General features: G+C 41.6%; 1 protein-coding gene across 1 annotated transcript; it reads right to left on the reverse strand.

Moving 5' to 3' along the window:
- Positions 1-6,611: 6,611 nt before the first annotated feature.
- Positions 6,612-12,338, reverse strand: LOC124280946 (trigger factor-like). Its single transcript, XM_046716952.1, has 5 exons — positions 12,290-12,338; positions 10,773-10,805; positions 10,127-10,276; positions 8,940-9,019; positions 6,612-6,680 (listed from the first exon to the last, which is right to left on the reverse strand). The coding sequence occupies exons 1-4, from the start codon at positions 12,315-12,317 to the stop codon at positions 8,961-8,963; spliced, it is 270 nt and encodes an 89-aa protein (XP_046572908.1). The 5' UTR covers positions 12,318-12,338; the 3' UTR covers positions 6,612-6,680; positions 8,940-8,960.
- Positions 12,339-12,555: the final 217 nt, after the last annotated feature.

Below are 12,555 nucleotides of genomic sequence, written 5' to 3' on the forward strand. Positions count from 1 at the left end.
CACAGGACATTTTGACTGTGGGTGAGAGCAATGAGTGCACATACGGAATGCAGAGAATGAAATTCAACAGAAGCAAGATATGGTAGAATGTTGCACAGTAGAAGTGATTCTATACTTCCTGCAAAAAAAAAAGAATCTACACAGAATAGGGGACCCAAAATACGTGTCGTACAAACCATGAAGTATTATCCCGTGTCATTGAGTGAAGAGTACAAACAAGGAACGCTCGCTCAATCTTCAGATGGTAATTGCGTAGGTCGATGCTCATACTGTTGATCATTGGATTGTATGGTCCTTACACGATTATTTACAGACCTGCGCCATATAGCTGGAATATTGCTGAGTGCGGCGTAAAACTAAACTCACTCACTCCAGGTGGTATTTGGCACAGCTGGCGCTGATGTTCACAAGTCAAAGATTTGCAAAAGGACTTCTTGACTGTGAGTGTGAGCAATGAAGTTAAATGAAAAGACACAGTGTACAGACGAAATGCAGAGAATGAAATTCAACAGAAACAAGATGGTAGAATGTTGCACAGAAAAAGTGAGTATATATGTCATGCTAGATAAAAGAATCGACACAGAATAGGGGACCCAAAATACGTGTCGTACACGCCATGAAGTGTTATCCTGTGTCACTGAGTGAAGAGCACAAACAATGAACGCTCGCTCAATCATCTGGAGTCAATTCATTGTTATGGATGGTTATCAAAATGTGGGACAACGGCCCTCTAAAGGATCCCCTGTTGCCTTGTAATATAAAAAACATGGCCAGCACAGACTCATTTAATTGTTATTTAAACAAGCCGTAGTTGATATGTTATGTATTATTCAAGCATATGCTATTTCAACAATGATTCTTATGTACCTACAATGAGGAGAAAAAGTTTTACCGATACTGTGGGACTTTACTAATTTTACTTACGATTAGATATGCTTCTTTTCCTTCTCTTTGCCTCGCCATCAGTTTCATTGTCTTCCTTGGATGCTGCACAAATGCAATTACACATATATGTAGATTGTAAGATTTTGACATAATGCCCTCTCACTATTTCTGTAGCAAATATTCGACATCGTTCTGTTTTGTTTATTTGTTGTTTAACGCCGCTCTCAGCAATACTCCAGATGTGACGACGGTCCAGTGATCAACATCATGAGCATCGATACGCACCTGGGATACAATGACATGTGTCAGCCAAGTCAGCGAGCACGACCACCCGATCCCGTTTGTCGCCTCTTACGACAAACATGGGTTTATGATGACCACCTCTAACCCGGATCTGCACGGGTCCGACACCATGATGGGATATTGACAAAGTAAATCTAGCTCGCAAACACTGTATCCGATCGATGTTTGTGGTCGAATTGAAGTCTCACAAAGGAAACAGTCTTTGAATTATATATTCAGTTTGAATATTTGAATATATGTAAGCCTCCTAAATATTTGGACATACAGTGCTGAACTGATAGTTGATTTCATTCACGTCATTTACCAATATGTTGTACCATTTCAAAATGTTAACTTTGATAACTACTACATGCTGAGTTTTACATTCTTGTGGTGGTGTTTTGCGCCGCAGTCAACAATATCCTAGAGTATGGGCAAGGCGAAACAGCGATGTATATTTTGATGAACGTAAGACTATGCTGACACAATATCAACACCAATATCAATATCAATAAAATCACTAAACGTAACGACCAAGGCCCCGATCCACAAAGAGTTCGTAACGTTACGACCTGTCGTAGCCTTATAGTTTATCATAGGCTTAGCGCTACGAACGTTTGTGGATTGGGACCAAGGTCCAATTTTAACCGTCCTCCTTGGCTGTCAGTAGAACGCTGGGCACAACATTCTGGAAATAGTTCTCAACGGTTCCTGAACTTTTAAGTCAATGAATGTCTCAATATGCCATATTGAATATTGATCATTACTTGAACCTGTTGCAGTAACCTGGAACATTGTTTTAATCCCGTGATTTACCTTTTCCCAAATACCTCGTATCATCTCACCATTGACAGATATTTATCAACAGACGTTTTTCATACAGTCGGAATGTAGAATGGACTCTTTTCTTATGACTATGAAAAGGATTTCGTCGCATTTATTTGGACAGAATATATTTTGGAAGGAAATTGCTGGCACTGACAATACCGAAAAAGAAAGTGTTCTCTCCACGTATATCCCTGGACGTATTGGATATCCTAACAAAAGGTTTAACATTTCAGCGAATATTGTTTCATTGACAATGATTTATATCATTTGATTACACGACTCACCATGGGCTACCTGCTCTCCAGCTGGTACTGAAGGCTTAATCTTTGCTGCAGAGCTTTCCAGTTCAGTCTTTCCTGTAACGATAAACGTTTAAGTTACTTTTTAGTGAGTTTAGTTTTACGCCGTTTTAAGCAATATACCAGCAATATCATGGCGGGGGACTTCACACATTGTACCCATGTGGGGAATCGAACCTGGGTCTACGAGAGAACGCTTTAACCACTAGGCTACACCACCGCCCTTTAAAATCACTACAACCTGTAGTTATTATATAAATTATATTCGTGCTTCACATTCATTGTTAACCGTCACTTTAAAAACAGTGGGCTCTTCTACCACTTCGTAAATCAGACATATCTAAAAGTCGTTTTGGGTGAAATGGGGTAGCCTAGTGGTTAAAGCGTCCGCTCGTCACGCCGAAGACCAGAGTTTGTCGGCTCCTCACATGGGTACAATTTGTGAAGCCTATTTCTGGTGCCGACCGAGGTGAAATTGCTGGAATATTGCTGAAAGCGGCGTAAAACTAAACTCTCTCTCGCTAGTGCAGGCAGAATGGGTTCAATACAGTATCTAATATTGTATAGAGTGTTAAAACTACATTTGCATTTGAATTAAATCAATACAATAATTCATAACCTCAAAATGTAGTTTTTATTCTTATCACCACATTTAAGAGCTTATTCAGCTCCTTCAGCAGCTCTGAAACGGCGTGATTAGAATTAGAAGTTGTTATCCATAAATGTGTCATGCATTCACGTCCATCCTACTTCTAAATGCCTTTTAATGAAAGGGTTTTGTCGCTTCTATTATAGTCCGTTTGGCTCAAAAGCAGACCGATGAATTGCATTTTAACTGGAAAACTACTAAACATATAATACTCAATGAAACGCTCATCATAATCAAACATCAGACCAACTCTGTGATTTTTTTGCCAATAAAAAAGTTGTTTAACAAACTATCATTAAAATATTTACACATTTCACTTTTTGTTGACCGCCTCCGTGGTGTAGTGGTTAGAGCGTCCGCCCGGAGAGCGGAAGGTCGCGGGTTCGATCCCCGACCGCGTCATACCAAAAGACGTTAAAATATGGTACTTGTTGGTCCCTGCCTGGCGCTCGGCATTAATGGGTACAACAAGGACTGGTCGGCTCGGAGTCAGTATAATGCGTCTGAGTGGGGTATTCATGCTTCACTGCGGCATGGTATCTCAGTGGGCTGGCACTATAAAACCAGCTTAAGTCGGGGCTAGTACAAGCAGCCGCACATACACATACACACGCATGCACGTCGTCATATGAGCGAAATATTCTCAAGCACGACGTTAAACCCAATTTCACCTCACCTCACTTTTTGTTACGAGGGAGGAGTGTAAAGAGAGGAACCGCCAGGTGTGCGAGAAATCATTAACTTTGTCATCACTTGTGCACGTGTCTCACGTACACCTGGCTGTTCCTCTCTTTACACTCCTCCCTCGTAACAAATAGTGAATTGTGTCACATTTTTAATGATAGTTTGTTAAACAACTTTTTTATGATTAGGACATAAATTCTGCAAAAATATCACAGAGTTGGTCTGATGTTTTGATTATGATCAGCGTTTCATTGAGTATTATATGTTTTTTGGCAACTCATCGGTCCGCTTTTGAGCCAAACGGACTATACTATGCTTGAATACGAAAAATGGATGAGGAAGACCATGCGCCCCTTACCCTTAGTTCTGTATTTCTCATGGGATGATCCAAGCTGAGCCAGGAGGGCCAACTGGAGGACTACCAAGAGGATCAGAACAGCCACCCGAGCCATGATGACGTTCGGAGGCAACTGTTGGAACACCCTCTACTGTAGGGTTGTCCTCAATATGTAAACAACAGTTACAACAATATTCACAGGAGACCTTGGCAACTGAGCAGGTCCTCGTTAACGTACAAAGTTACATGTGAGACGTAATTATCCTGCATGTGTGAATGGTTTCACCTTGAAATATTCCGTAAACCGCACGTAGACCATGTAGTGGCAGAAGACATTAACATTTGACGTAGTTCGATGCGGAGTTACTATTGTGCATTAATTAATATGGACAGGCATGACGCAATGAACATAGTAAATACAAAGGTTTTGGCTACCGAGCGTGAGAAACGGAATATGTGCAACTGCCATGACCCCTTAATTTGAAATAATGAAATTAGTGGAAATCAATTGCCTCTTAAGAATTTCAGTTCACTTGAAATGAGAGCCTTCGGTATTTTGGTTCGTTCCGTGTCAGCGTGTCCGGGATGAGACAGGAGGTCTAGGTGTAAAGCAAAAAACGTGTAATCTGAAATGGAAAGTTTCCAGGAAAGGTGATAACGGTCTAGTGAATGGGTCTTGAACGGGTCTTGAACGGGTCTTGTCGTCTAAGGCGTCGCGAGTCATGGAAAGGAGTTGCTATCCTAGGGTATGTCAGAAATCTGTGTTCTCAGATTCGAATTCACGACTCACTCTCATTATGTTTCAAGGGTTAGAACCTGCTGATGTATTTCACCAAAATGGTAAACATCCTAATGCCTGACACATTCAAAGCACCTGAAACTCGTCCTATGGCGTGAGTGAGTGAGTGAGTGAGTAGGTGTGTGGGGTAATGGTTAATGAGTGAGTGAGTTGGGGATTGAGTGAGTGGGTGGGTGCGTGGGTGGGTGAGTGAGTAAGTGAGTGAGTGGGTGTGTGGGGTAATGGGTGAATGAGTGAGTGAGTTAGGGATTGAGTGGGTGGGTGGGTGGGTGGGTTGGTGAGTGATTGAGTGAGTGAGTGGATGTGTGGGCGGGTGAATGAGTGAGTGGGGATTGAGTGAGTGAAACATTGCGACACATTCCAATCAATTATATTCAAGTTGTATAAAACAGTAAAGTTTGGAATCTGAACAGGATAACAGAGGTTGATAGCATGAGCAAAGATACAAGTTTTTTTAAAGTTCAATCAGACAGCACACACACGACGTCACAAGTCTCATTCTGGTTGACACCCATGAGCGTGGAATAAGGGGTGTAAGATGACAGTTTTCGCTATGTCTAATTATGTAAAAACAACCAAAAAGAACGTGCTCTTCAACATAAACAACTGGCCATTTCATACCACCATGTCCATATTCCCAAGAAACGTCTAAGATTTCCATGCATATCCAGTGTGATAATTACTTCCGACTTGGGATAAATGCATGTTTTCAACAGGTCAACCAGAAAAAGTGCCTTGCCTCAAGCTACCATAATGAGAAACCAAGATGCATTCCGGCATCATGTAATTAGCGAAAGTCCATTCTAGTTACATTTCTAAATTCCATGCAGTGTCACTGAAATACAAAGGCTGTATCGAGCCACTGTGGAATCAAACGCTGTTATGCTAAACCGAAGTGTCTCGTTATTTCAGGTGCAGCACTGGGCCCAGGATATACAGCATTGGAAAACTCTAGCATCGGCATTATGTGCTAAGAGCACGAAGAGGATTAAGTAAGTAGGTCTCGTTATTTCAATTGTGTTTAAAATACATGTAATTATTTAATTATAATTAATTCGTATATAATTTATGCTACCAAAGTGGCACCATTAGGTTTTCAAATGACTCTTTAGTACATCAGTTCTGGTTTGTGAGGTGAGGTGAAATTGGGTTTTTACGTCGTGCTTGAGAATATTTCGCTCATGTGACGACGTGCATGCGTGTGTATGTGTATGTGCGGCTGCTTGTACTAGCCCAGACTGAAGCTGGTTTTATAGTGCTAGCCCACTGAGATACCATGCCGCAGTGAAGCATGAATACCCCACTCAGACGCATTATACTGACTCCGAGCCGACCAGTCCTTGTTGTACCCATTAATGCCGAGCGCCTGGCAGGGACCAACAAGTACCATATTTTAACGTCTTTTGGTATGACGCGGTCGGGGATCGAACCCGCGACCTTCCGCTCTCCGGGCGGACGCTCTAACCACTACACCACGGAGGCGGTCTTCTGGTTTGTGGAAACACATGGGTTGCAAATATATCCCCTGGGTATTTCGAGGAAGAAAAAGCCCGATGATTATCGTAACAGCAAGGTTGCCATCCGTGACTAAATGAACAGATCCACCCGTGAAGATCCGGGTTAGAATAGGGATTCAGCAACCCATGCTTGTCGTAAGAGGCGACAAACGGGATCGGGTGGCCAGTCTCGCTGACTTGGTTGATCACATGCCACTGCATCCCATATGCATGAATTGATGCTCATGATGTCAGTCACTGGTTTGTGTGCCCAGCCGTGATTACTTAGAGACTGAAAAATCTGCGGTGCTGGCGTTAAACAACAAACAAATCACAACAAACAAACCATTGCGTCACTGTCTTTATTGATTCAACTACAATTGTTAGTTTCCATTAACGAATGGCTTTTCCCTCTTGTGCCCTGAAACAAGGAAAACAGGAATGACTGCAAATGAACATACACAGAGCAACAAGTAATCTGCTACTTAACTTAAATATGACTGGGTTCGAATCTGGATCAAGTGTATGATCTAATGTCGTCAGTAAAGAAGCTTTTGTTTTAAAATATATTTACATTTGCGTTCATTTACAATCAGAATTTAGAAAACAAATTTAGTATCTATTGACTGTAAAAATACCCTGTTTGCTACAGTTCTTTTAATAGTGAGCCTACCTGGTGTGCCACATTAATGTTAATGCCGAACCAATCGGGTGTGCTACAGTTGTGTTGTCAGTGAAATTAAGATGATATACTACAGTTCTGTTGACAGTGAACCTACTTTTTGTGCTACAGTTGTGTTAACAGTGAACCTACCTTATGTGCTACACTTGTATTGATAGTGAACCTACCTTGTGTGCTACAGTTGTATTGACAGTGAAATTAAGATGATATACTGCAGTTCTGTTCACAGTGAACCTACTTTTTGTGCTACAGTTGTGTTGATGGAAAACCAACCTGGTGTGCTACAGTTGTGTTGACAGTGAACTTACTTTTTGTGCTACAGTTGTGTTGACAATGAACCTCCCTGGTGTGCTACAGTTGTGTTGACAGTGAACCTACCCAGTGTACTGCAGCTTCTGTTGATAGTGAACCAGCCTGGTGTGCTAGAGTAGTGTTGATAGTGAACCAACCTGGTGTGCTAGAGTAGTGTTGATAGTGAACCAACCTGGTGTGCTACAGTTTCTGTTGACAGTGAACGTACCCAGTGTACTGCAGCTTCTGTTGTTAGTGAACCTACCTGGTGTGCTAGAGTAGTGTTGATAGTGAACCAACCCGGTGTGCTAGAGTAGTGTTGACAGTGAACCAACCTGGTGTGCTAGAGTAGTGTTGATAGTGAACCAACCTGGTGTGCTACAGTTTCTGTTGACAGTGAACGTACCCAGTGTACTTCTGTTGAAAGTGAACCAACCTGGTGTGCTAGAGTAGTGTTGATAGTGAACCAACCTGGTGTGCTAGAGTAGTGTTGATAGTGAACCAACCTGGTGTGTTACAGTTTCTGTTGACAGTGAACGTACCCAGTGTACTGCAGCTTCTGTTGATAGTGAACCAACCTGTTGTGCTAGAGTAGTGTTGATAGTGAACCAACCTGGTGTGCTAGAGTGGTGTTGATAGTGAACCAACCTGGTGTGCTAGAGTGGTGTTGATAGTGAACCAACCTGGTGTGCTAGAGTAGTGTTGATAGTGAACCAACCTGGTGTGTTACAGTTTCTGTTGACAGTGAACGTACCCAGTGTACTGCAGCTTCTGTTGTTAGTGAACCAACCTGGTGTGCTAGAGTAGTGTTGATAGTGAACCTACCCAGTGTACTGGTTGATAGTGAACCAACCTGGTGTGCTACAGTTGTGTTGACAGTGAACCAACCTGGTGTGCTACAGTTGTGTTGACAGTGAACCTACCCACTGTACTGGTTGATAGTGAACCAACCTGGTGTGCTAGAGTAGTGTTGATAGTGAACCAACCTGGTGTGCTAGAGTAGTGTTGATAGTGAACCTACCCAGTGTACTGGTTGATAGTGAACCAACCTGGTGTGCTAGAGTAGTGTTGATAGTGAACCAACCTGGTGTGCTAGAGTAGTGTTGATAGTGAACCTACCCAGTGTACTGGTTGATAGTGAACCAACCTGGTGTGCTACAGTTGTGTTGACAGTGAACCTACCCACTGTACTGGTTGATAGTGAACCAACCTGGTGTGCTAGAGTAGTGTTGATAGTGAACCAACCTGTATTACAGTTTCTGTTGACAGTGAACCTACCCAGTGTACTGCAGCTTCTGTTGATAGTGAACCTACCTGGTGTGCTAGAGTAGTGTTGAAACTGAACCAACCTGGTGTGCTAGAGTAGTGTTGATAGTGAACCAACCTGGTGTGCTACAGTTGTGTTGACAGTGAACCAACCTGGTGTGCTACAGTTGTGTTGACAGTGAACCTACCCAGTGTACTGGTTGATAGTGAACCAACCTGGTGTGCTAGAGTAGTGTTGATAGTGAACCAACCTGGTGTGCTAGAGTAGTGTTGATAGTGAACCAACCTGGTGGGTTACAGTTTCTGTTGACAGTGATTCTAGTCATCTTAACTGTTAACTTAACTCGAAAGCTACAGTTATGTTGACAGTGAACCCACTGGTGTTTTACAGTTCTGTTGACAATGACCCTACCGGGTTTGCTACAGTTCTATAGAACCAACCTGATATATGGCAGCGTGCCATCAACCTTTAAGTTTACCATGAAGTCCTGCGAAATGCTGTGCTGTTTTCTTTTGAAACTCTGAAATATTAAGTAAATATAAGTCCAACTGCCACAGTATCAAAAACACTTTCAAATAGTCATGACATCGAAAACATGACATCTGCGTTCTGAGCATGCGCAATCCCAGGTCCACATACTTATTCTAAAGAAATAGTGAGCGAGTGAGTTAAGTTTTACGCCGCTTTTAGCAACATTCATGCAATATCACGGCGGGGGACACCAGAAATGGGTTTCACACATTGTACCCATGTGGGGAATCGAACCCGGGTCTTTGGCGTAACGAGCGAGCGCTTTAACCACTAGGCTACCCCCCTACCTCTCTAATAGATGTGGACCAGCTTTTCGCATCATTGCAAATCCATGAGAAATTCAACATACTTTTGTATCTGAATATTGCGCTTCAATGTTCTTACCAAGATTATACACAAATTATTCCATTGTTTTAAACACGAAACAAAAAACAAACAAATAAAAACAAATCCCACACGTTCATTCCTCCTTAATAAACGCAATGTTTTGAATATTTCACTAGGTTCTATATACACTAGGCGCCTCAATAACTGTTAATAACATATGGTTGCAATGCGAGATCGGACCATTGAACGCCCGAATTTCATCGTCAATATTTCTTGTGCAACACGTGCATAACTATTGTGGACCTTTACTTCAAACTTTGTTTCAGTATCACACGTGGCGCATGCAAATATAAGTCGTCAACGCCAGAGAATCATTTCGATCATCCAATGAAACGTTGAGTGAGTGAGTTTAGTTTTACGCCGCACTCAGCAAGATTCCAGCTATATGGCGGCGGTCTGTAAATAATCGAGTCTGGATCAGATAATCCAGTGATCAACAGCATGAGCATCGATCTTCGCAACTGGGATACGTTGACATGTGTTAGTGACATCCCGTTAGTCGCCTTTTATGACAATGCAATGAAACAGATTCCTGTGGGTATAAAAATCAAAATGAAAATTCATTCATGAAAATTACAGGAATGGATCAGTTAAAGCTCATGAAGTGCTGCAATGTACTGAAGAACGGATTTCGGATCATCTGAAAGGCAAGTTACTGCTCTACCAGGTACGCCACCCATTCAACTTGATTCAGAGATTATGAACGTACCCTTAAATCTCTCATTCAGAGATTTTTTCTCTGGTTTGCCTTCGTCCTCGTCCTCGTCCTCGTCCTCTCCAAAGTCCAAAACATCGTCATAATCCTTACCAGCGTCAGCAAGTTCGAAGTCACCATCGTCATAGTCAGCATCCTCATAGTCTGATCATCAACAGATATAGTTTAATTTATATCACGCATTGTAAATTCAAATTTCGCCTTAGCCAGTATCTGCAAATTAGCTTTCATTCGGCATAAAAAGCAAAAATGTTATGACACCAGCTGCTTTCAAAAGGGTGTGTGTGTGCATGCGTGCGTGCGTGTGGTTACCTGTCCTGATAAATACCGGTATTGAAGTACTGGTAGAAACCGCATTTGAACATTGATACCTCAATCATATTTAGCATACTGACTCCGTCCCGACCTGTAATTGTTATATTCCCTTAATGCCGAGCGCAAGGCAGGGTAACAATAATTACCATCTTTGAGGAGATATTTCACTCCCCGAGCGGACGTTCAATCTATATAACCACGGAGGGTTAGCCTGGTGGATAGGGCGTTCTAAGTTTTTAAGGCGTTAACGTTTTTCCCCAATTCCATACTGACACAAGCAATGACAACCAAGCTCCGATAAATATATCACAAGAGATAGCCTTACCATCGTCGTCATCAGACTCTTTGTGAATGAGACCTGAAAATGAAATGTGGATGAGAACACGCTAAGCACAGATTTCACAATACCACAGAATAGAGTTTACAGAAATTGTTGAGTAACTGCATTGAAATACAAATGTTATGGGAACGTTCAAGGTTGGCAATAGTTGCCAAAACATTGCAAACTGAAGGTCCAAAACACAACCCGTTTGTTTGGAAGATTCAGGGGAAAATCTCCAAACTTGTTTTTCGGATACGAAAAAAATCGCTCTTGAACAAATGAATGGAGATGACCAAATCGTGATAATGTTAATCTTGATGATGCAGTTAGGACGCAGCCAGCCTTCTTTACAATGTTTCAGTGTAGAAAATATGAATTCATTTTGCTTCACCAAGTGGATGAGTGATATAAGTCAGCGTCTTTGCTGAATATAAACAAAGCAAGTGTCACAAGAATGAGAAAGTAGATGTATAGATTTGTCGTACCGTGAACTTTATCCTTCAGTTCCTCCATTCTTTCTGCCGTCCTTTCATTCTCTTCTGTTATGTGTAAGGATAATGACTCAATCAGAGAACCAAAGTTGGTCAATAAATTTTGCATATTGAAGGGTCACCTGGATTGCTTAAAACCATTAATACATTTGGTAATTTACAAAAACATAGTTAGGTATTTTCAGGGTAATTATAAATCTTTAAGAAAAACATTTTGCTTCCACAGTTGTCTGAAGAAGGTGTTTCAAACATAAACAGACCAACCAAATAAAATAAGCATTGGAATTATCCGACAATATAATACAAACCAAAAAGCCGATACAATATATTGTACAATATATCCTTTCAGGAATGTTAAACGATGATAATGTAAAGGCAATCAAGCATTGGGGGGTGGGGTTGGGTGTTTGTTTGTCAGCAAGAGGCTTTGTCTGTTTTTTACAACGCAACAATGTAAATGCTGAAAAATGAAAACGACCCCAGCATACAGCTTCATTATGTTGTACGACAGCAAGCTGAAGGAACTTGGAGTCTCCTCAATGATTTCAGTGGCCTGGCACTCGTGTAATGAGACGTCTTCCCAAGTGGCCTCCAAGGTGTTCAGGTTTTGAGGGAAAAAGAAGAAGAATACTTCTGTCCAGAAGGTCTTGTGTCAGTCTGGTGAAAAGGGTTCTGGAGTCGTCTTGGGCGCCGTTGTGCAAAACATCCTTCGCGTTAAGACGGGCGTACTTCAATGTTAAGTCATAGGAGTTACTTTCACCTTAGCACTAAGATCGTTTTGGACAATGGCACGCTGTTAGAGAGCACCTCAGGAGAACGCTGACAAACAAATGGAACCGCCTACCCCTGGTCATAAAGGACAAAACGTGTCCTCTGATGGCAATGGACCCCACCCATGCTGTGATACCTCCTCCAATATGAATTCATTTTGCTTCACCAAGTGGATGAGTGATATAAGTCAGCGTCTTTGCTGAATATAAACAAAGAGTGTCACAAGAATGAGAAAGTAGATGTATAGATTTGTCGTACCGTGAACTTTATCCTTCAGTTCCTTCATTCTTTCTGCCGTCCTTTCATTCTCTTCTGTTATTTGTAAGGATAATGACTCAATCAGAGAACCAAAGTTGGTCAATAAATTTTGCATATTGAAGGGTCACCTGGATTGCTTAAAACCATTAATACATTTGGTAATTTACAAAAACATAGTTAGGTATTTTCAGGGTAATTATAAATCTTTAAGAAAAACATTTTGCTTCCACGGTTGTCTGAAGAAGGTGTTTCAAACATAAACAGAC

This window comes from Haliotis rubra, unplaced genomic scaffold, assembly GCF_003918875.1.
Source record: "Haliotis rubra isolate DU_JTF1 unplaced genomic scaffold, ASM391887v1 Scf277, whole genome shotgun sequence".
NCBI lineage: Eukaryota > Metazoa > Mollusca > Gastropoda > Lepetellida > Haliotidae > Haliotis > Haliotis rubra.